This window comes from Ochotona curzoniae, unplaced genomic scaffold (assembly GCF_017591425.1).
Source record: "Ochotona curzoniae isolate NIBS_2020 unplaced genomic scaffold, NIBS_Ocur_1.0 contig_517, whole genome shotgun sequence".
Classification (NCBI taxonomy): Eukaryota; Metazoa; Chordata; class Mammalia; order Lagomorpha; family Ochotonidae; genus Ochotona; species Ochotona curzoniae.
This window is the reverse complement of record NW_024466454.1, coordinates 8,708,437-8,731,165: the sequence shown is the minus strand read 5'-3', so window position 1 is coordinate 8,731,165 and position 22,729 is coordinate 8,708,437. Positions and strand designations below refer to the sequence as shown.

The following is a 22,729-nucleotide window of genomic DNA, read 5'->3' as shown; positions in this document are numbered from 1 at the left end:
TTTCAGCCTGGCGTAACCCTGGCTGTTGCAGCTGTTTAGAGAGTGAAACAACATGGGCCTAGCGCAGTGGCGCAAGTGGTTAAGGTCCTTGCCTTGCAAGCCTGGGATACCATATGGGCACAGGTTCTAATCCTGGCGGCCCCGCTTCCCATCCAGCTCCCTGCCTGTGGCCCGGGAAAGCAGTCGAGGACAGCCCAAGGTTTGGGACCCTGCACCTGCGTGGGAGACCTGGAAGAGGCTCCTGGCTTCGGATCGGCCGGTGTGCTCACCTGGGGAGTGAATCATCGGACGGAAGATCTTCCTCTCTGTCCCTCCTCTCTGTATATCCGCCTTTCCAATAAAAATAAAATAAATCTTAAAAAAAAAAAAAGCAGTCGAGAGTGAAACAACAGATGGGAGTTCTCTTTGTCTCCCCCTCTCTCTGTAACTTTGCCTTTCAACTTTTTTTTGCCTTTGTTAACTTTTTTGTAGCCCCTGGCAATTCTTTTAGTATTCTCCAGCTTGCATGGCTTGCAGCTGCGTTCCTCCAATCTCTAACTCTGCTTTCTCTGGGCATGTCCCTGTGCCCCCTCCTTTGTCTCTAAAAACACCAGTATTTGAATCTAACCTCACTCTAAATCTTACATACTTCATCTCTAGATCATTAACTAAATACATCTGCAAAGGCTCTGCTTACAAATATGATCACAGCTTGAGGTTGCAAATGGATATGAATTTAGGGAAGGGGGAAAGCACTATTAAATGCTATGAAGGGTCCAGCACGATGGCCTAGTGGATAAATCCTCACCTTGCATGCCTAGGGATCCTATGTGGGCGCCAGTTTGTGTCCCGGCAAAAAACAGACGTTGTAGTTGTCATTGCTAACTTTGGTCTGCATTGGTAAGAATAATAGTAAAGGGGCTGCTGTGGCATAGGAGGTGATCCTCCTCTGAGGCACTGGCATCCCATATGAGCACCCATTTGAATCTCAGCTGCTCCCACTTCCAGTCCAGCTTCCTGTTTATGGCCTGGGAAAGCAGTAGAGGATCCTTGGGACTCTGCATGCATGTGTGAGACCTGGAAGAAGCACTGGGTTCTGAACCTCAGATCAGCCCAGCAGAAGGAATGAAGGAAAGGAGGGAGTGAGGGTGGGAGGAAGGTAGGGAAGAAGAGAGGGAGGGAGGAAGAGAGGGAGAGAGGGAGTGAGGGAGAAAGGAAGAAAAGGAAGGAAGGAAAAAAGGAAGGAATGAAGGAAGGAAGGAAGGAAGGAAGGAAGGAAGGAAGGAAGGGAAAAAAAAGATTGACAGTAAAAAAAAAAAAAATAAGTATAATGGAGGGAAGCTTAACTTTGCTTGCATGGATAAAATCTCCAAACCCTACTGCTGGTTCTTCACTTCTACTCCTGGTCCTGCCTATATCTAGATCCAAAGCATTTAGAAATGTGCAAGATAGTTTCTGATAATGATCAGCCATATAAAGGAAATAGACTGATGTGAAATGTAGCAGTAAGGCAAGGTTGAAATGGAAGGGTCTTTGAGAAGGTAGTACTAAGCTAGTATGAAACACATAAAATCTGTTTTCTTTATATTATTTTAAAAAAAGGAAAGATTAACTGAGGAGGTACCCCTAAGTTGAGCAAGTGAAACATCAGTTAAATGACTACAAGATAATTGCATTTGGGAAGAGAAATATGACTGAGGAACACTGAGCAAGGGGAAGAGTAGTGATATCAGAAAAGGCAAAGAGGAGCTCAGTTATGCTCCACACTACAGGTAAACAGAGGAGTTTGCATTTACTTTCCAATATAATTGAAAGAGATTTGAGGCTTAAGCAGTAAATCTGTGTGACTTAAGTCATGAATTAAAAGATCACTGTGCATGTTCTGAGAAAGAAGGGTTGTAAAAGCAAGACAGGAAGATGAAAATGTATCAGTAAGGATGCTTTGGTACACAACCAGGTTACAGGTGTAAATGGTATTGTTTGCCTCTGTCCTCGGTGTAACAGGAGAGGCCTGGGTTGGCCAAAGCTGAAGGCAGGTCTGTGCATGTGGACATTCATCCTGTAGCCTGAGGATGCTGAATAATGAGCATCCTTTTCCATGTCTGCCGAAATGTGAGAAAACATCGGGAAGCATGACATTTTCCATGCTTTCTGGTCATCAAACTTTTTTTCTTTAATTCATTCTTTCTATGTTTGAAGAATTTCTCACTGTAGTAGTCAGCCTCCAAGATAAGACTCTACAATCCCTACCCCCTTAGCATTTCTACTTCCACATTGTACCAAGCCTTACTTTTCATAACCAGTTTAGCACAATAGAAGTGATGGTATTGCATGAACTGAGGCTCCCAGACACCAGTCAGCAGTCTTTAAAGCAGCCCCCATGTAGCCTTCAGATGAGGCGATTCAAGGATAGTCAGGTTTCTACTGGTGAATCTGGGACCCAGCCTCTGCACAGGTGAAGTTGTGTCCCACCACCCCTCCCAGCAGAGTGGAGGTGGTAAAGTGAAGCTATCAGCTGATGAATATGCATATTGTTCCTGGCTGCCTGGCCTCCAAGCCTGACTTACTCCAGTACATTCCATTATTGCATGTATTTTTCTTAAAGGAACTAATAGGCTCTGTTTGCAAGTTTGAGCTTAGACTGAATTAGAAGCCTCTGAAAGCAAATAACAGAAAAGCACTGCTTCCAAGTGGCTTAGGCTAACAGGGAAATGAGCTCACTCCCATGAGCAGAGAGGAAGGAAGTACAGGTATGCTGTTAACACTTGGTTCCACTTCCTTAGAGCATCCAGGGCTTGCTCTTTTCTGAGCATTTGTCCTTGTCTCTGGCTGGCTATGGTTTAACTCTGGCAATCTCAAGTACAGGATCAGAGTATATATGACAATGTGTAGAGGAAAAATGAGGATCTGTATTCCTTCTGTCCATGTCTGAGAGTGAGGAGCCTCTCTATAGACTTTTCTTTGCACTCTTTTAGCCACAGTTTAATAATCTATTCTTTCCTAAAGCAACATTTCCTAAACCATTCACATAGGGGATGGAATTATTCTATTTCATGTCCTTTATCTAGTTGATTCTACTTCCAGAACCTGAGAAGGATCCAGATTTTCTTAAGATACCTGGCTAGGAGTAAAGTGGCTACATGAAACTGTATTAGGGGTTTTACTGGGTAACTATTTCCTGGATTATATGAGAGAGGGAATGGAAATGAATATGGGGAATAATGCATGATGAGGACTGCCCAGTTCACAGGCCCAGCCTGTGGAAACATTTGGTCTAGCCCAGTCAGAGCATCTATAGGCAGATCTCAAATTCCAGTAAATCTACAGAAGGGTAATTTTAAAGTTGACTATTTTGTATGGCTCATGAATGATGTTATAAATATCTAAATGGCCCTTAGCGGGGCAAAAAAAGGTGCCTTGCACCTGGGAGTCCTCCTAAGCAAGTTAATGAACATTTTACTTAACTGAGAAAGATTGAGAAGAAACAGGTCGAGAAGAAATTGCACATTTAGATGGTGGCCACGTGGGCAGTTTAATATTTGAGTTTGGAGCTTACAGGGAGATCATGGTTGATGACACAAACCTGAGTCATCAGAAGAGGTACTGAACCAAATCCCTCAGGGAAGAGTAGCAAGTTCTGGGGCATTTCAGCAGCTAGAGGTCAAGTAAAAGAGAAGTCAAGAAAAGAGAATGAAAGAAGAAAAAGAAAAAAAAAGGCAGATATCAGGAGCCACTGAAACGGTTCAAAACAGTTAGTTCTTCTCCAGCTTCCCAGATGCCCTCCCCCTCGTTTTCCCCACCCCACTTCGCCCCTGCAAGTGGATGTTGAAAGCAACAACCATCTTCTGCAGTTCAACTGGTATTTGTTATTCTGTCAATTGAGACAAAAAGAAATTGCTGGATATTAGAGGAAAAGAAGAACACAATTGAAAAAAAATCCCAATACTTTCTTAAAAATATGTCTACTTTCTCTTTCTTGGATAATATTTACAAGACATTTTCCTCATAAATGTCACATCAAAAGGATCACATTCATACACATATACACACACAGTTTTGAATGTCTTAGTGCTCCAAACATTTTGAAAGAGTGAACAAAGCCGTCTCTTAGCATTGTTCAGGTAATTCTCTGAAATCAGTCCACAAATAACATAAATATTGCTCTAAATACAACTGTTTCAAATAGGGCAGTTGATACACAATGGTGCATTTTCTTAGATCTAAAAGAAAAATCAAGATATGTGTTTTTATTTAAATCAATAGGGGTTAAAGTTTTAGTTCAAAAGGCACACCTCTTCTAATTTAATCTTCAGAGACAGGCAGCCTTTAAAGTTCATTAAAGTTCACATTTTGCATAAAACCTTCATTATCTGAACTTGATGAGTTTCCCTTCTTTTCAATACACAGTACTCACAAAAAAGGTCTAAAAACACAGGATCTCCTTAGAGAGATCCAGATAAGCCCTTAGCTTGTCTCACTGCGAGGTACTAATTAAACTGAGCTTTCAGAAACAAATGTTCTTCCATAGAAATAACATGGTTTAAAGGGACAGGGGGAGCTTATTTACTATGTCTACATGCGTCCAGGACCTATTCTATATTGTACCTGATAAAGCCCATTGCTTCCAAACTCAGGAAAGAGTTGCTATTTGCACAGGAAGAAAGCTGAGATTATTTAGATCCCACACAGAGCACGTATTTCAGAGATCCCTAAGAAAACAAGGTGAAAAAGAGAATTTAGCAATGTTGCAGATGCGAGCAAGATCACACCAAACATGTCTAAGGTTTATTAAGGAGTCTTTATTAATCAAGCTTGGTGATAATAGAGCACAATAGCAAATCACAAGTCCATGCGGCAATCCAACCAAACATAATCCCAAAAGGAACAAAGGGTCATTATCCTTAAGTCCATCCATTAAGCTGAAGACCTATGTCCCAGCTTCCCCAATAATATAAGTTATCCTAAGACACATGCAATGAATAACCTGGACACACTTACAAAGCTGCAGACATTCACCTTTCCCTGGCTTCTCTGCCCACATTCCACTACTGCTAGTCCTCACCTCTCCTGGAACTTCTGACAGTACACAAACCAGAAATAACATTATTATATCCATTATCCTATCTAAGCAGTACACAGGGACCATGTTCAGGGGATTACCTGTCCTGGGTCAGCCAAGAGTCGAGGTGCCAGAGTAACGGAAGCACCTGGCCAGAGAGAGAGCGAGCCCCTGCTTCACAGGCCTTTTAAAGGGGTGTGAGGGGAGTGGTTACAACAATCCAATACCGTCTTCTCTCAGTTGATAGGTGAGTCACAGGTGGGCAGGAGCGAATACCTTGTGTTGTGGGCTAAGGGATTGCTTAGTGTTCATTGGGATGGGCAGGAACAGGAACTGGGCTTATAGCTAAAAATACCTAGACTAATTAGACTTCCAATATGCTGGCTAATTTAGGATGTGGGGGGTGGTTGAGGATTGCATTGCTGTTAGGACCCACCTTCAAAACAGAGGGTAGAGAACACAGCCAAATTTCATTTGCCCTGTCAGTGGGTGCTGGCTTTCACTGGCTGCACCCCATTACAGCAAAGTTGTGCCCAGGTGGAAAGGGAAGTATACTAAACAGCAGTGTTTATTTTCCAGCTGAATGGAAGAGGTATGTTAGTGGAAAATCTTTATGCAAAAATCTGAACTTTGATAAGTTGCAGATAGAGCAAATAAAGCCTTTAGAGGAGAGGCGGAAACATAGGGATAACCAAGGAGAACAGAGTCCACAGGAGCAGCCAGGGAGAACAGGCAGTCCACAGGGGGAGCCAGGGAGGGCGGGCCGTCCACAGCGGGAGTCAGGGAGGGTGGGCAGTCCACAGGGGGAGTCAGGGAGAACGGGCATTCTACAGGGGGAGCCAGAGAGGGCAGACAGTCCAGAGAGGAAACCAGGGAGGGCGGGCAGTCCACAGGGGGAGTCAGGGAGGGCAGGCTGTCCATAACGAGAGCCAGGGAAAGTGGGCAGTCCACAGGGGGAGCTGTGACTTCTTACTCAGGCTTGATTCAATCAGCAGAACTCTAGCAGCACAATGCAAGCCTGTCCTTTGTAGTATCACCGCTTGACTTTCAATGGGTTCTTCAGCATTTTGGTTTTCTCTCGGTTATCTAGAGGAAGCATAAAAAATCAACAAGAGAGTGTGTAAAATTTGAACATTTCTGCTAGGCAAATTTGATCTGAGATTTATGGGAAGACATGTGTGGTGGTTAAAGTTTGGTCTCTGGAGTCTCATTGATGTGAGTTTGAATCTTCATGCCATTGCTTACTCTTTGTGACCTTGGGCAGAAGATACAAGCATCCATTTATTTATTTATTATTATTGTAAGATTTGCTGGTCAGCAGGGAAAGAATACCTCAGCCAAATATATAAAAATAATTTAGATGCCCTTTATTCCAGAAAACTGCAGGTCACGGGCTTCCCTTCCCCAGTACAGAAAGATAGACATGAAGGAGAGGGCTACAGAGGAAGAAGAAGAGCCTGGAAGAGAGGTGCAAGGAGGTTTTAAACCCCTCTTGACACAGAACCTGAAGCAGGGCCCCCCTCCAGTTGGTGGAGAGGTGATTTCACTGCCTCAGGGCTCACCAAAATCCTGCCATCCTTTTGGGTTTGCACCCTGGAGTCAGGCTCGAAGCAAGCTCCGCACTCCTCCGTTATAGGGCAACCATCAGTTATCTGTGTTTCCACTTATTAAATAGGGATATAATAATGTATTTTTCATTTTTAAAATTTTTAACATGAGAACAGATTTCATGTATTTCATAGGGACAGTTCTCAAATTTTGGGGGTAACAAAGACACATTAAGTATAGAATATACAGCCATTATACAATAAATGGCAACTCTAAATGGATGGACAGTCAGACCTGAAAGATCATGATGGATGCACATTTACTTTTGGTCAGACCCTGTCCGTCCTCACAGCATGGCACAGATCCCACAGCTTCCAACACGCCTGGTGAAGGCATGAGGCCAGCTCCACTCTTCCTGACCATCTGAGCCTGTTCAGCCTAGGATTAGGACCCACCCTGCAGAGGAAGGGGTAGCCAACAGCAGACGCAGGGGTCCACAGCTCTTCTCTGCTACTGACTGAAGAACCTAAGTATTCTCTGCTTTTGTGATTTCTGCCTTGCTTGCTTGGCTGGGGTCTGTGTGAACTCCAGGCCTGACAGCTTACTTGACACTCCTCAGGATGGAGGCCCCTGGTGTTAGATAAGACTCCTCACTGCCCAATAGCCCACCAGTTTGTACTTTTTGAAAGTTGCTTGCTTCAAACCCACCAATAGAAGCATTCCAACTTGCTCTTTTAGAAAGTTAGCAGTTAAAACTGCATAATTGTGTGGAATTGGCCTGAAATGTGTAAAAACCCTGTACTGTTCAACCTCTCTTCTGTTCAGCCTCTCTTCTGTTCTTTCTGCTGCTGCTGTTGCTGTTGCTGTTGCTGTTGCTGTTGCTGATTGACGTGTCGCCCCTCCCCCAGTCCTGCTGGGCTGGGGTGATGGCTGGGAGCCTAAGTTAGTCTGAATAAATCGCCTTTATGCGTTTGCATGGACTTCAGACTCCTGATGATTTTCTTGGGATCTCACAATCTGGGCACAACATGACTAATTGTGTGAACTTGGGCAGGTCATTTAACTTCTCTGTTAATGTTTTCTCATTTGAAATGTCAGAATAACTAATAACAATACCTTCTTCATGGGCTTGTTGTGAACGTTGTATGAGTAAAATCTCTAGAACATTTTTAGAGTGTCTGGCATATAGCATGAATCCAAAAACCTAGAGTGAAAGTACTTTCAACATAGTAGTGATAATAACAACTTCAGAAATATACCTCCACATTTCCAATTCTTAACTTGATACGAGCTTTGCTGAATGAATATATGGAGATAAAAGGAGAGAGAAGAAAATTATGAACAATTAGGTTAGAAGTGGGAAAAAAAGTCAAAAAACTTTGCAAAAGTAGTTATTCAAAGTATAATCAATTCTAAGAGGATAAAATTTTAATAGTATTTGTGAGAAAATGTTTAGTGAAAATAGGAACACATTTATGTGATAACAAAACAGTTATTTTTGTAGTTATACTAAATTAGTGTTAAGGTATAAAAATATGAGGAAATCTTAAATATGGATTTTAAGATCTAATCTAGAAGTTAAATGAAAAACTTTTATATGTGCACAATGAATTAAAGAGATACCTACACTACCATGTTTCTAGCAGGACTGTTCACAATAGCCACAATTTGGAATCAACCAATATGTCCATAAGCAGATGAGAATACACACACATATACAATGGAATTTTTTGCAGACACAAAAAGAATGAAATTCTACCATGTGCAGCAAAATAAACTCAACCAGAAGACACTGCGTTGAGTGAAATAATCCAAACCCAGAAAAACAAATACCACATGTTTTCCTGTATGTGTGTGAGCTAAAACTTATAAAACATAGCAAAAGAAAGAAATGCTTGTGTGTATCAGTATTTCTGCAAATACAGTTTTGTGAAACTTGATGTTATACCTTTGACAAACCACTGGGTAAGAATGTCATATTACTATAGTTTTAATAATCTGTGAGCACTTTAAATTTGCTGTGAGTGAAATGGTCATTTTATTCATTCAGCTGTTGTTTACAGCCATTGTCTGTATTCCCGTTAAACTCAAGTTTTTTTAAATTTTACTTGTTAAATTTCCTAGTGAAGTATTAAACCTTTGTACTATAATGTAAATTTAAAGTATGTTATTTTAAAAACTAAAAATTTGAAAAAAAAAAAAAAGGAGAGACTTGGAGGGTATGAGAGAGAAAGAGGAAGCGAGTATTACTGTGTTGTTAGAATTACATTTACAAGCAGCTAGCACCATGGCTTAACAGGCTAATACTCTGCTTGTATCCCACCTGGTCACAGGTTCATGTTCTGGATGCTCTACTTTCGATCTAGCTCCCTGCTGATGTCCTGGGAAATCAGAGAAGAATGACCCAAAGCTTTGGGAACCGGAGCTTTGAATTGTATTCACAAATCACATCAAATCTTTTAAAGCTAACTAAAAAATTAGAATAAATGCAAAAAAGCTTTAAATAAATAAAAGATAACTATTTTGGAGGAAAAAATAAACTCTGTTCCTCCCTATTCCTCCTCCTTACTCATTTTCCCTGCTCTGTGTACAGTCTAATTTTTATCAAAGCCATTTGTTACTAAGCAAAAACTCAGGAAATTGTTGAAACTCTTTAAGTGCTTACTGCCATAGTATTAACCATAACCATGCACTTTGATCTCTTCCCTTAATAAACAAATATCTGAGTTTGGATTGACCTGCCACAGATTCAGGAGGAAAGCCTGCTGTGGAAGAGAAGCAAAATGTTGGTTTTGGAAGTGTTTCTTTAGGCATCTCCTTGGCTAGTGGAGTGTTCTACGGCTGTTAGGACACAGTCTAGCCAGTTTCATTTGCATCAGTCCCTTCCCTCTGTGGAGTGACCACAGCAGTTATCCTGCCTAGGCTGAGGGGTATTACCCACTTTGAATGACAGCTCCAGAGATGCAAACAATATACTTTAAAAATCATTTGGCAGTGGAGGGTGCTGGGGTCCAAATTTTTCTGAGGCTCAGTCCTCAGAAACCTCAGCTTTGCAGTCTCTGTTGACCTTGTTCTGAAGAGATGACCAAATGTAGAACCATGAGTGGGTACTAAGAAGACAAAGCAGAAGGATGCCAGGCTTTCTGACCTGGAATCCTGCCTTTTGCTCCTTTCAGTATAGTCCATGTGTGAGTGCCTTTTAAATGCTAGAGCTAACAAATATATTCATTCTTTAAAGTGAAAGAAAAGGGAGTTAAGATTTGTACATCTGCCAATCATAAAACCATGAAGCCACTCACACAGCCCAGGAAGGACAGGATGAGTTTTATATCTTCCAGAACTTGCTGCTGCTAGGCTACATGGTGCAGTAACACACACACACAGGCCAAGTGGAACTACTCTGCTTCCACTTCATTTGTCACCCAGGAAAGGAGGAAGCTCAGATTTAGAAGGCGATTGATGACGAAGATGAAGGTCATTGTCAGCACACGAGCTCCAGGTCAGCTCTGGTCTCCTGGGCCTGCCAGCTATAAAACACGTGTGAGGGATTAATACCTATTTGATGCCATTTAACAGGAATTTCTGTGCATCCAAGTGGGAGAGCTAATTACTGGGAAGGGGGCGGACACCACCGAGAGCCAGTCATGCCTATGGAATCTGGAAACTACCTGGCAAGGAACTGAGTCAAACAAAATGGCAATTAATAGAACATTTTGCTATGAGGAGTCTCAGTTTCCCAAGGGCAGAATCTGGGTCTTGAGAGTGGGAGTGAAAAAAAAATGTGGTTTGAAAGACTTACGGGATTCCACCCACTGTGTGAAGCTGCTGTAACTCAGAAGCATAAGGCACACAGGGAGCAGGAAGCACTGAATGCTAAATGCTGAACGACCACCTTGGGGGTGCTGGGCTGAGCACAAGAGCCATGTTTAAGAAGGGATGTTGGCCAGCTGGAGCACATTGTAGAAGACAGTGGACAGGCTAGAGAGGACTTGAGCAGCATCAAACAAGTAGATAAACACATTGATCATTCTTACCCCAGAGGTAACTGTAGCAGACTAGCAAAGAAAACCTGGGCTCTTCAGCCAGATACACTCAGATTTGAATCCTGACTGTCAATAATTAGCTACAGGATCTTAGGGAAGTGACTCACCACCCCCCTTAAGATTGTTTCCTGATCTGTAAAATGGAGTCATACTATATATCTTGTTAGGTGGTCAGGATTAATAATGAATCTGAAGTGCATGGTATATAACAAATGCTCTTTGACTATCAGTTACAAGCATTAATGTTATAACTCAGGGATATAATGGTTGACTTGCCATGTCTTTTCTTTTTTTAAGATTTTATTTATTTTTATTGGAAAGGCAGATATACAGAGAGGAGAGACAGAGAGGAACATCTTCCGTCTGATGGTTCACTCCCCAAGTGGCTGCAACAGCTGGAGCTGAGCCGATATGAAGCCAGGAGCCTCCTCCGGGTATCCCACATGGGTGCAGGGTCCCAAAGTCTTGTGCAGTCCTCGACTGCTTTCCCAGGCTACAGGCAGGGAGCTGGATGGGAAGCTGGGCTGCCGGGATTAGAACCGGCACCCATATGGGACTCTGGTGCATTCAGGGCGAGGACTTTAACCGCTACACTATCACGCTGGACCCCCCATGTCTTTTCTAAAGGTTGTTTTCCTGTAGCGTAAAAGTACAACTTCTCAAACTCAGAGCATTACATGGCATTTCAGTTCATTTGTGCTGTTAAAACATAATACCTGAGACTTGGTAATTTGTAAACAGCAGAAATTTATTTTCTCACGCTTCAGAGGCTGGGTAGTCCAAGAATAAGTGTTTGGTATCTGACTAGGTTTTGCTTGGTACATCATCATATGGTGTAAAGTGGGAGGGCAAAGAGACAAAAAGGAAGCCCAATTTGCCCTTACTTGGTGACATTAAAAAACACCCAGGACAGAGGCCAGCAGCATAATCGCTTCTTGTTGTCCCCACCTCTTAGTACGGTTATGATGGCAATTAAATCTCAACACGAGCTTCAGTGGGTAAGCATTCGAAACCTAGAACCCAGAATTCCTTTTAGGAAATAATTGTGCAAGTCTGGATGAATCCCAGAAACCAGTATTTCAGTGAGAAACTTGGGCAATTCTGGAGCAGAGGCCCAATGAACCTGGCTTGCAGAAATGTTGCTATAAATTATCCTAAGTCTCTCCTATTCTTACCCAGGTTTCTTTCTGTACATCTTCTTTTAGTTACCGCCTTCTCTGTCCTTCCTTCAAAGCCAAGCTTTGAAGCAGTGAGGTTTCCTAACCAGTCTACCAAGGAGGTGTGGTGTGCCACAAATGGTTTATTCTGGGCTGAGATATTGATACCTTAGCCTCAGGCCCTCCTGGCCACCAGTAGCCTTCTGTCTAGGCCCTGTGTACAAGAAGAAGTTCATCTTCTGGCTCTGTTATGACAGGTTCAAATCTGAGAAGTACTGTGTTAGATCACAGAAATCATTGTTTATGTACACCAAGGGCCTTGTGCTTTCTGAGTCACGGGGGAGACCTCGTATTTGTTTAGTTAAAAAAGTAATAATAAATCCTTGTGAACAGCATATGTAAGGCAACTCTTGTCTCTGCAATTTCCTATTACTGTTTAATCTTTGTTTATCTAATTCTATGTTCACCTCTCTACTATACCTACAAAAAAGCAGAAGCATCAGTCATGTAGACACGGTGTCTGTTTCCAGTGTGTGTTGTTACATTGAAAATTACCCACAAACTATGGCATAAAACAACCACCATTTTATTGTTCACGATTCTATGGGCCAGAAATTTGGTCAGGTCTTAGTGAGGATGGTTCATCTCCGCTCAACTCTGGTTAGTTGGACTCAGTTATTCACTGGAAGGTCCAAGGCCTCAATGACATGTGTGCCATTCAGTACAGGCTGATGTGTCTGCACTAATCAGTTCAGGCTGTCATAACAAGGCAACTCTGTCTTGACATATCAGAGAGAAAATAACTCTCTGGTGATTATTTTAAAAATATTTATTTATTTATTTGAAATACAGAGCGACAGAAAGAGATAGACAGCAATCTTCTGTCAGCTGGGTCACTCCCCACATGAGCACATTGGCTGACGCTGGAACAGGCTGAAGCCAGGAGCCAGGAGCTCACTCCCACCTGGTCTCCCACAAAGGTGGCAGATACCCAACACTTCAGCTATCATCAGCTGACTTCCATGGCAGATGAGCAAAGAGCTAAATTGAGCTGCTGGGACTTAACCCCTAACTCTGATCCAACACTGGCCCCTCTGGTGATTTTAAAATAAAGCCACTAATCATCTTGGATTGAGCCTGCATTGTAATTACTCCATTTAGCTTTTATTACCATCTTATATGTCCTATCTCTGAAGTCACATTAGAATATAAGAGCTTCAACATAAGAATTTGAGGGGACACAATTTATGGCACAATGGTATCTTGGTTCCCTTGGATTTGGCAATTCTCCCCATTTTGGCTCTCTGCTATTATCATAAAAGCCCTTTGAAGGCCTAACACCATTTGCAACAGAATTTCCCAGCCTGTGGAATGAGCACTCAGTGAAATCCCAGGATACCTTCCTGCACAATCTAACTGGCTATCAGATGCCCCTAGAGGCAGCACCCACTGATGGCTAGGAGAAATAGACTGTGGTCCACAAGATTCAACTCTGATTGTTCCAGACTAGGGCCCAAGCACTATTATGTATTGTTAAAGGCAAAAATGAAAAGAAAAACCAAATTTCCTCCCATACCACCTGCAGAGTTGCAAAAAATGACAACAATCTCTCAGTTTTCCTTAGAAAAATAATAGTTATCCAGACCGTGCTGGACTAAGAGGCTTGAGACACAGTGTTCAGCAAACTCATACACAAGAAAGAATTTAGCACTTCGTGGTTATTCTGAGCTGGTTGTCTAATAGGTTGAAAGATGGGGAAATGAGAGATGCCCTGCTGTGATCCTCTTCTTGGGGTGCTGGAGATGTGTTTGCAAATCGCCTGGTTTCCAATCAGTTGAGATCATCAGCCTGGACCCATGGAGCTCCAGGTAAGAGAAGCCGCTCCCTGTTTTCCAGGAATCATTTGTTATTTGACCTTAGTTCTCATCTCAGTGCCTCCCCCTTCTCCAAAACATCGCAGAGGTCAAGATGGCCTGCGCTTGGGGAATCCTTCCTTTGTTGGAGAATCGTGGTCCGAATCCCTCCTTTTGGGCATCTGGCACCTCGAGGCCCACGGTTTACATCCAGACGGCTCTTTCTAAGTTCGGGGCAGGGTCTGGGTTCGCCGCATCTGGCGGGTGTGGTCCAGACTGCCGCCTTCGCGCCACTCACGGGAGACCACGTCTCGGACACACGCTGCGAGCGGCGGTGGGCGGGAGTGCTAGGCTTGCTTGAGGGCGCAGGGCAGGGGTGGTGAGAGCGCCCGGAGCGCGCCCCCGCTCCGCACGCTCGCCGCCTGGGTGCGGCCGCTCTCGGCACTAGGTCCCGAGCAGAGTCCCGTGCTCCGTGAGGAGCTCGTGAGCGCCCCAGGTCCCGGACCGGCCCTGGTCCCCGCGCTCGGCGCGCACCTCTGACCCGGCCCCGCCCCCGGCGGCCGGGAGTGGCGGGCGGAGCGCGCGGGGCTGTGCTGCGCCGCCTCTTCGGCGAGTCGGGGGAGGGACAGCCGGGCCGGGCGGGAGAGAGAGAAAGCCCGACCGACCGGCTGGCGGAGGGCTGCATGCAACCGGTGGGAGGCCCGGCGGGTTGGGGCTGGGGCTCCAGCCGCTCCTCAGCGGGTCCCCGGCGGCGAGCGCGGACGGCCGGGAGGCAGCGGCTCTGAGCTGGCAGGCGGAGGGCTGTCTCCTGCGCCCGCCAGCCCGGCGCGGTCCGAGGATGCGGGGGGGCGATGCCCGGGGCCAGGGACGCGCTCTGTCACCAGGCGCTGCAGCTGCTGGCCGAGCTCTGTGCCCGTGGGGCTCTGGAGCACGACAGTTGCCAGGATTTCATCTACCACCTGCGGGACCGTTCCAGACCCCGGCTCCGCGACCCAGGTGAGTGCCGCCGCCTAGCGCGTCTCCACATCCCAGGGCTGGGACTTGGGGCCGCTCCGGGGCCTAAGGCAGGAGGAGAGCGACGTGGACTGGGAGAGGAAGGGAAGGGTAGTCGGGGGTTGTGTGTGTTTGGGGGGCGGGAGGAGTGAAGTTGCAGCCACCGAGCTGAAGAGAAATCCAGAACCAGCGCGCCGGGGCCTGATGCTGGAACCGGGCGGGGACCCGGGCGAAGGCTGCTGCGGGAGGCTGAGTCCGTCGGGTGGGCTGGGGCCGGGCTGAAGGGACCACGCCCGTCACCTGCGCTCCGGTCGCCCGTCGCCCGGGCTCCTGGAGGCGGCTGCCCTGGACTACGGGACTGTACTTCCCTGGCTCCGTACTTCCCTGGCTCCGCACCCTGCGTGAGGGAGGCCGCGGCGGCCTCCTGAGCTCGGAGAAAAGGGGACGAGGCCGGGGGATTGGGGAAACTCCGGGAAGTTAGGAGTTGGGGATGCTTCCCGGCTGTGTCTGAATCTCAACGGGCACTGCTCATCCTCTGTCCTCAACAACAAGTTCCTTTTCTTGGTCTGAGGTGAAAAGAGCGGGACGAGACCTGTCGTTGGACAGAGTTAGGGAGCCACGGGTCCTGGGCAGCCGGGCCTGAGCTTGTTCCCTGTGGGTCTCCAAGGAGCCCAGGCGGCCTGGGCCAGTGGTCGCCGCCGAGGATGCCGGCCACTGCTGGTGCACCTGCAGCTATCCCTAGTGAGAGCCGCCGAGCTCCCAACTTTATAAAGTTCGCTTATTTTGGCATTGGGCCAATTAAGGCTGCAGGAGAGGGTTGAAGTGGAGCCATTAGCTCTTCCCAAGGGCCTTGGTTCTCCGCCGCCTTCTCATCCCTCACCGGTTACTGGAAGAGGTCCAGGTTCCTTTCCATGTGAACTCCGAATTGTGTTTCACCTGGAGAAATGCTTTCCTTCGGGATCCTCTCAACTAAGTACTTTTAAAGGGAAGCATGTAATGGAGGGACTGTGAAAGCGGGCCTGAGAAATGGCCATTCCCTCGGTATTCCTAGAGCTATTGCAGAGCAAATTATCCAGCTACAATTAACTACATTTTATCTAGTCTTGTTACATAAAAAAAGAAATCTACTTACCCCAAGGAAAATTAGAGAATTACTTGCTTTGGAAAGGAATTCACACAGTCTGACTTAAGTAGCATGTCCTTGATAGGATATTCAAAATAGGTGTGTGGAGTCAGGTCATTTGTTGAAAGTTCTATCAGATTTTCCTTACTTGGAGGATCCTCCCACCCCCGCTGAAGAAAAGATTGCTCCCCATTGCATGAGGTTATGCTAATTGGGGTTGTTAAATAATCACTAATGTGTTAGGGATTTCCTTGCCTGCCCAACCTGTGTGTGTAGACCCCAGATGGGAACTGGAGCCTCTCCTGTGGGGGTGCTCTGCCTGGGACTGTGCTAGGAGTACTCCTTAGTGTCTCACATGAGGTGTTGCCTTCATCTTTGGCTTTACCAGAAGAGACGGATGAGGCCCAGCCTCGAATTGTGTGGTTCACATTTGGCATCCTTTGGGCCCCTTTTAGTCCAAGGACTGGACTCAGGTTCTGCTCAACTCCTGCCCTGGCTAAGCCTTGAGATAGAGTTGGGAAGCAAGTAGCTATCAGTGAGACTGCCTGGCTGCTCCTTAAGTTCCTGAACGCAGCAGAGAGAAAGAGAGAGAGAGAGAGAGAGAGAGAGAGAGAGAGAGAGAGAGAGAGTGTGTGTGTGTGTGTGTGTGTGTGTGTTTTCAAATGAGGGCATGGGGTTCTGAGGTATTGAGGTCTTCTTCTGGCCTTTTGGTGTGTGTGGGAAGGTAGCCTGCCTGAGACAGGCGTGGAGAGCTGCACTGTGCAAGGTGAGAGGAAATGGGGTTGATGATGACATCCGAAGTCCAGCCTTCCCTGCAGGGCACTCCAGCTCAAGTGAAATGTCTCCTTTGCCTTGCTCACATAATCAAATGCGTTGTCCCTGTCCCTTGGAAGCTGGTGGCTCAGGCTGAGGCTGGTGTTCAACGTCTGGGCCCTAAGAGCCCCGTGGCTGGAGAAGCTGCATGGCACAACGCTGTGGGAAGAGTGGCTGTGGTGTAGTGCAAAGCAGAGCATCCAGGTACAGCAGCTCTAGAACCTGTCTCCCTGTCTCCCGGCAAGAGACTTTCCTTTCTGTGAAAGAGTCTATCTGCATGACACATTGCAGCTTTCTCTCTCTGTTCTCCATTCCAGGGCCACCCAGTGGTAGCTAGGTTTTCTCAAGATCCACTAAGGACAATGGGCATAAAGGAGAACAGATATAATTCCCGTGGACAGCAGACTGTCACTGCATCAGGGATGTTTGCTCATTGTTTTCAGGAGTTAGGGAAGGCTGGATCACACACCATTGGGCCTGGTCCATGGGAAGGATTATTATTAACCCAAGTAGCTGTAGTTCCCTGAAGGAACAATGTAACATCAAGCTTTCCCTGACTTGGTGTTAACAGAGAAGTGGAGGAAGTGTAATTTCTTACAGGGAGCCTGAGTTGTAATCAAAACTGGAAAGCTGGTCTGTCATCCCTACTAAATTGTAGAAGTCAAATGCATGTGAGCTCTTGTCCATAGAGAACAGTTAGAATGCTCTGTTGAGTGGCTTCATGTTAATTCATACCTGGGACACAAACTTGTAGCTCTCACAGAATAACTTTTAAAGAGAAGGTGTAAAGGTCCTGAGGTCAGAGCATGTTTATATGATTTAATATCCAGACTTCAAGGGATGCTGGGCACAGTGACAGAGCTGTGGAGTGACAAAGAATATGGTCAAGGGTAGAGAGGGCAGATCATACAGGGTTTTGTAAATAAATATAAGGATTTTGAGTTTTACTATGAACAAGAGATGCAGTCATTGTAAAATACTGAGCCCCTAAATAACAACACTTTGAGTAAAAATAATTATAGAAAAGGTGAAGACAGAAAAATCAGGTAGGAAGATATTTTAAAAATCAAGAAAGAAGTGATTGTAGCTTTTACCCAGAGCTATTGTAATGGAGGTGGTAAGAAGTAATTGGTTTATCTGTGGAATCTGAAGGTGCAGCCACTCATATTTATTGATAGAGGGGACATGGAGTCTGAAGGAGAATGAGTTGAGGATAATTCCAAGGAGTTTGGACCTAAGGAATTCCATTTTCTGAGCAATGCAAAGTTTCAGGAAGGAAATTAGAGTAGTGAGGGATAACTTTTATTTGTCATTTTTTGTACATGCTGAGTGTGTGGCACTGCGTTAGATAGTCAAGATGCTTTGAATAGTGGGTAGCCTGAGACATGAATATATTCTTTATCATTTAAAAGGGAAACAGAGAGGAGAGAGATTCCCCTATACATTGGTTCACTCTCAGATGTCTGCAACAGCCAGAACTGGAAGCTAGAAACACAATTCTGGTCTCCTCTGTGGGTGGGACTTGAACCATCACTGCTGACTCCCAGGGTTCAGGTTACCAGGAAGCTGGACTCAGAGCAGAGCTGAGGCACTCTGCTATGGATGTAGGGATCCCATTCAGAATCTTAATCCCAGATCTAACTTCTACCCCTGAATATCTTCTTTAACATCATCAATTGGTTTAACTCATCTTTTGTAATTGGATATTTAACTGTCAAGAGAGCTAATTGGCTGTAGAATAGCACTTATTTTTGGAAGGCTTTTCCCTTGTGGGAGATTAAAAGCTCTCTTAAACTTCTACTCATTTATCTTGATTATACTTTTTGCAGTCAAAAAGAATTAGTCTTATCCCAATTTCCATCATGCACCCTCGGCTATTAGGAGATAACTCTTTCAACTTCTCTGGGCCCACCATTTCCACAGCTGTAAAAGAAGGGAGGATTAGATCATTGAACTTCTAGATTTTAAGCATGCTTTATCATTTTCCTTGTACATTTCTTCAGTAGAGTGCCAAGCATGCCTGTGCCAAGCATTCTATGTAGGTCATTTCACTCAGACCTCATAACAGCCTTCTAATACCTTGCTTCTCAAAGCACTTGCCTCTAGACCAGTGATAGCAGCAGCCTCCCAGAGGTTGCTAGGCGTGCAGGTTCTCAGGCCCACCCCAAAGTTACTGCATGTGAGTCTGCATATTCCAAACCATGGGCGAATCATAGATACATTAGTGCTTGAGAAACACATCAAAGTGTCATGGGTATGTATGAGTAAACCGAAGTACAGAAAAGCCAACTATAGCCCAAGGCTATGGATTCCATTTTTTTTTTAAAGAATTTTGTCAAAGTATCTTTTTAGATTATCATAACAGAATTTAGTAGTCATTGGCAATGAACATTTCCTAGGTATTGTTCATAGCAGCTACCCTTAAACCTACTTTTTCTATTCTGTGCTTGTGTAATACAGTTTAATCCCCCACGTAGGTTAAATTTTATAGAGATTCACTTTGGTATTTTGGCTATGAATTCCCTTATCCTGGGTAGCAGCTTTTCTATTCATGTTCCAACTTCATATTCAGAAATGCCTGCATGCTCTCAGAGTCTGTGCGCATGTCAGGGTGTGACGCAGAGCCTTAGGACTCAACATCAGTGACTGCACTGACCAAGTAAGATGACTGCAGCCAATAAAGCTTTCTTTGACCACTGGTTTTCCCTTTTGAATGCTCCTTAGATATACTAGACAGAGCTCTAACAAACGAAATGAAACAAATGAAAAGCTATCAATGATGGGACTGTGCTCTGGACCTATTCCATCAGAATCTCTAGGTGTGGAGCTGGTATCAGTATATTTTTAGATGCCTCAGTTGGCTCTAATGCACAGCCAGGTAGAGGAAGACTTTGAAGAACATCAGATGGAAGATTATTCTACTTCACCTTGTTCATCTCACGTTTCTTTCTTAAAAAATCAGGAAAGGTGATATAAAATACCTGGAACCTGTTAACTCTTGTACAGTTAGAAGCCATTTGAGCTGATTTTTAGCTTTCTTTGGACAGTATTATCCCAATGATTTATCTTTAGAACTCTTAAAAAATTATAAAACCTGATACTTGGAAGAAGAGAGAAAAATCCAACAAAATCTGTTTTACTAATATTTCAATAAAAGGCCAAAATGTGGAACCTTTGCTAATATCACTTTGTATTGAATTATAGTGAAATGACTTATTAGAAGATATACATGTAAAACAATAATTAGTTATGCTTTCTAAGGAAAAATCTCCAAAGTAACCATCAGATTTTCTAACACAGTCAAAGGAGAATCACTCTTCAAACACTGGATTTTTGTGAATAGACTTTGGTATGATTATACACAAGGAGATTAATTTTTTAAAATTAATGTTAATTGCAATCAGGAAATAGTTTTCTAAGGACTGAGTAGCATATTGAATGTGCAATATGTGAATTAATTTGCATTTACTTCAGTGACATTTCAGGGCTTCTTCATAAATATTTTATTTAAACAAGTGTGTTTTCATCTCTGTGGGATTCCTTTACATGGACCAGTGAGTGGTTTGGTCATGAAGCAATTACCAAGAGGGGAAAAAACAAAGGCAAAGCATGGTAAAAGAATCACAAGCAGTCCCTTGGTTAGCTGCCTCTTTCAGAATAAACAATCAAAAGCACAAACTTTGATGTTGGCTAAACTCGCTTAAGCTGACACCACTGGGGAAGTCACCCAGAAATTCCCCATTACATATGGAACATAGAATTTGCTTTCACTGATAAGCACCCTGGCACTTTTGTATTTGTGTGTGCATGTCTGACTTTCCATGTGGTTAACCAAAAAATATCTCAAGTTTACAGGGTAAGGTGGATATAGAGAAAGAGGAGGAGGAACGTGTGAGTTGGGAGAAGAGGCGTAGTCTTGCTTTCCTAAGGGTAAGTTGGGAGTTTGTGTTATTACTTTCCAAGTGAAGCCACACTTTGAGCTGGGGAGAAGTTCTTACTGTGCTAATTGATCCTCTTGGCAGCCATAAATGTGCATCACAACTGTTCCTTTCAAGGGAAGGGTTTTGTTTGGTTGGCTCTAGTGTTGGCTTTAGCCCAGGGCAAACCCTAAAGACTAGGCTTTGCAGAGCTCCTTGAAATATTCATGTATCCTTGTGCGTGTATTTTATCACACACAAACTTTTAGATCAACAATGACAGAAGTGCACCTGAAAGAAAAAATAAAATCCCCCAGGAAATCTAGATGACAATGTACAATAAGCAAGAGCTTTGGAGCCAGAATCTGATCCTGCAATTACAACTTAATCACCTGCAGCAGAGTAGTTCATTTTTGTTTCCTTCACCTTTAAAAGGGCAGTTTAAAGTAGGGTTGCTGTGGCATAGGGCCCCGAGTTAATGCTTAAGTAAGTGCCCAATACACAGATGTTATCGCTGGGAGTATCCCCTGCCCCTAGGACACGTAGGTTTGCATGTGATTTCATTATTTGTAAGCATCTGTATTCAGAATTTCTCTCCTTTCTTTTTTTTTTGAAACTTAACATGTTACCACATTTATTAGTGTGTGTTCCTGATCACATTACTTAACATGTGTGTCCTTGTCTTCTCATCAGTAAGATAAATTATGGTTTCTGGGTTACTAGTACCCAGATAAAATATAGGAAGCCAGTTCCAAATTGAATTTCAAGTGATCAATGGATAATATTGCATGGAGGTTATATGAGGCAATGATTTGTTGTTACCTAAAATTCAAGCTATACTGAGCATCTTGCATCTTTATATGCTGTAACTAGTGACCCTGTACTAGTATCTTTGTTGTAATGTGTGTGGATGTGTAGTAAAATAATAGTAAAAGCCTGAGGCCAGCACTATGGCATAGCAGGTTAAATCTCAGCCTGTGGTGATAGCACCCCATATGGGTGCTGCTCCATTTCTGATCCAACTCCCTGCTTGTGCACCTAGAAAAGCAGTGGAGTATAGCCCAAATACATGAGCTACTGCACCCTTGTGGGAGACCTGGAGGAGGTTGCTAGCTCCTGGCTTTGACATGGCCCAGCCCTAGCCATTGCAGCCATTTGAAGAATGAACCAGCCAGTTGTAAGACCTCTCTCTCCTGTCTCATCTCTCTCTCTCACTCTCTTTCAAATAAAGAAAATAAATCTTTTAAAGAACAATAAATACTTAATAAATAAACATAATTGACAAATATTATGAAATTGTTATTGTAATGACCATATTCTAAAGAGTAGGTACACTTTTTTTTTTACTTGGCTATTTTTTTTTTTGCAAAGATTAATTAATTTGTTTATTGGAAAGGCAGAATGATAGAAAGAGGTAAAGACGGAGATCTTTGTCCACTGATTGACGTCCCAGATGACCACAGCAGCCAGGGCTGGGCCAGGATGAATCTAACAGTTTGTGAGTCCATCCTGGTCTCCCAATGGATGGCAGGAGCCCAAACACTTGCCTTTGCAGGCGCGTTAGCAAGCTGCTAGGTTGGAAACAGAACAGCGAGAATTCAAACTGGCACTGTGATATGGGGTACTGCCATGGAAGTTAGCAACTTAACTGTGTCACACAGCTGGTCCCAGAACAATTTTGGGCAGAGGGGTAAACTAGTATTAATTTTTCATTAGAATAAATCATATCTGGGCCCAGCATGATAAAAGTCTGTGATAAAAGCAGCTAAAAGTCCTCTCCTTAAATGTGCTGGGATCTCATATGGGTGCTGGTTCTAATCCCAGCAGCCCCACTTCCCATCCGCCTCCCTGCTTGTGGCCTGGGAAGGAAGTAGAGGACTGCCCAGGGTCTTGGGACCCTGTACCCACGTGGGAGACCAGGAAGAGCTCCTGCTCCTGGCTTTGAATTGATGCAGCTCTGGCTGTTACAGCTGCTTGGGGAGTGATTCATCAGATGAAAGATCTTCCTCTTTGTCTCTCCTTCTCTGTATATCTGCCCTTCCAATAAAAATAAATAAATCTTTAAAAAAAGAATAAATTATATCTTATATCTGTTTTTTCCCCTTCTTTCTGGTAGTTTTTAATGATACATAGTTAGTCATGAGCTGAAATTCTTTTCCAACTGATCTGTACCAGCTAACCCTTTTACATGTTAACAGTAAATTCACTAACATTGGATGGTATAATGTAAAAAGAGGTTGCTAA

The 22,729-nt window shown here is 44.1% G+C and overlaps 1 protein-coding gene across 1 annotated transcript in view; it reads left to right on the top strand.

Moving 5' to 3' along the window:
• Positions 1 to 14,280: 14,280 nt before the first annotated feature.
• SYT9 (synaptotagmin 9) overlaps positions 14,281 to 22,729 on the top strand; it is a 129,817-nt gene continuing 121,368 nt past the window's right edge. The window contains exon 1 of the mRNA XM_040988998.1: positions 14,281 to 14,635. Coding sequence (XP_040844932.1) covers positions 14,491 to 14,635 — 145 coding nt within the window. The 5' untranslated portion in view covers positions 14,281 to 14,490. The remainder of the gene's footprint in view (positions 14,636 to 22,729) is intronic.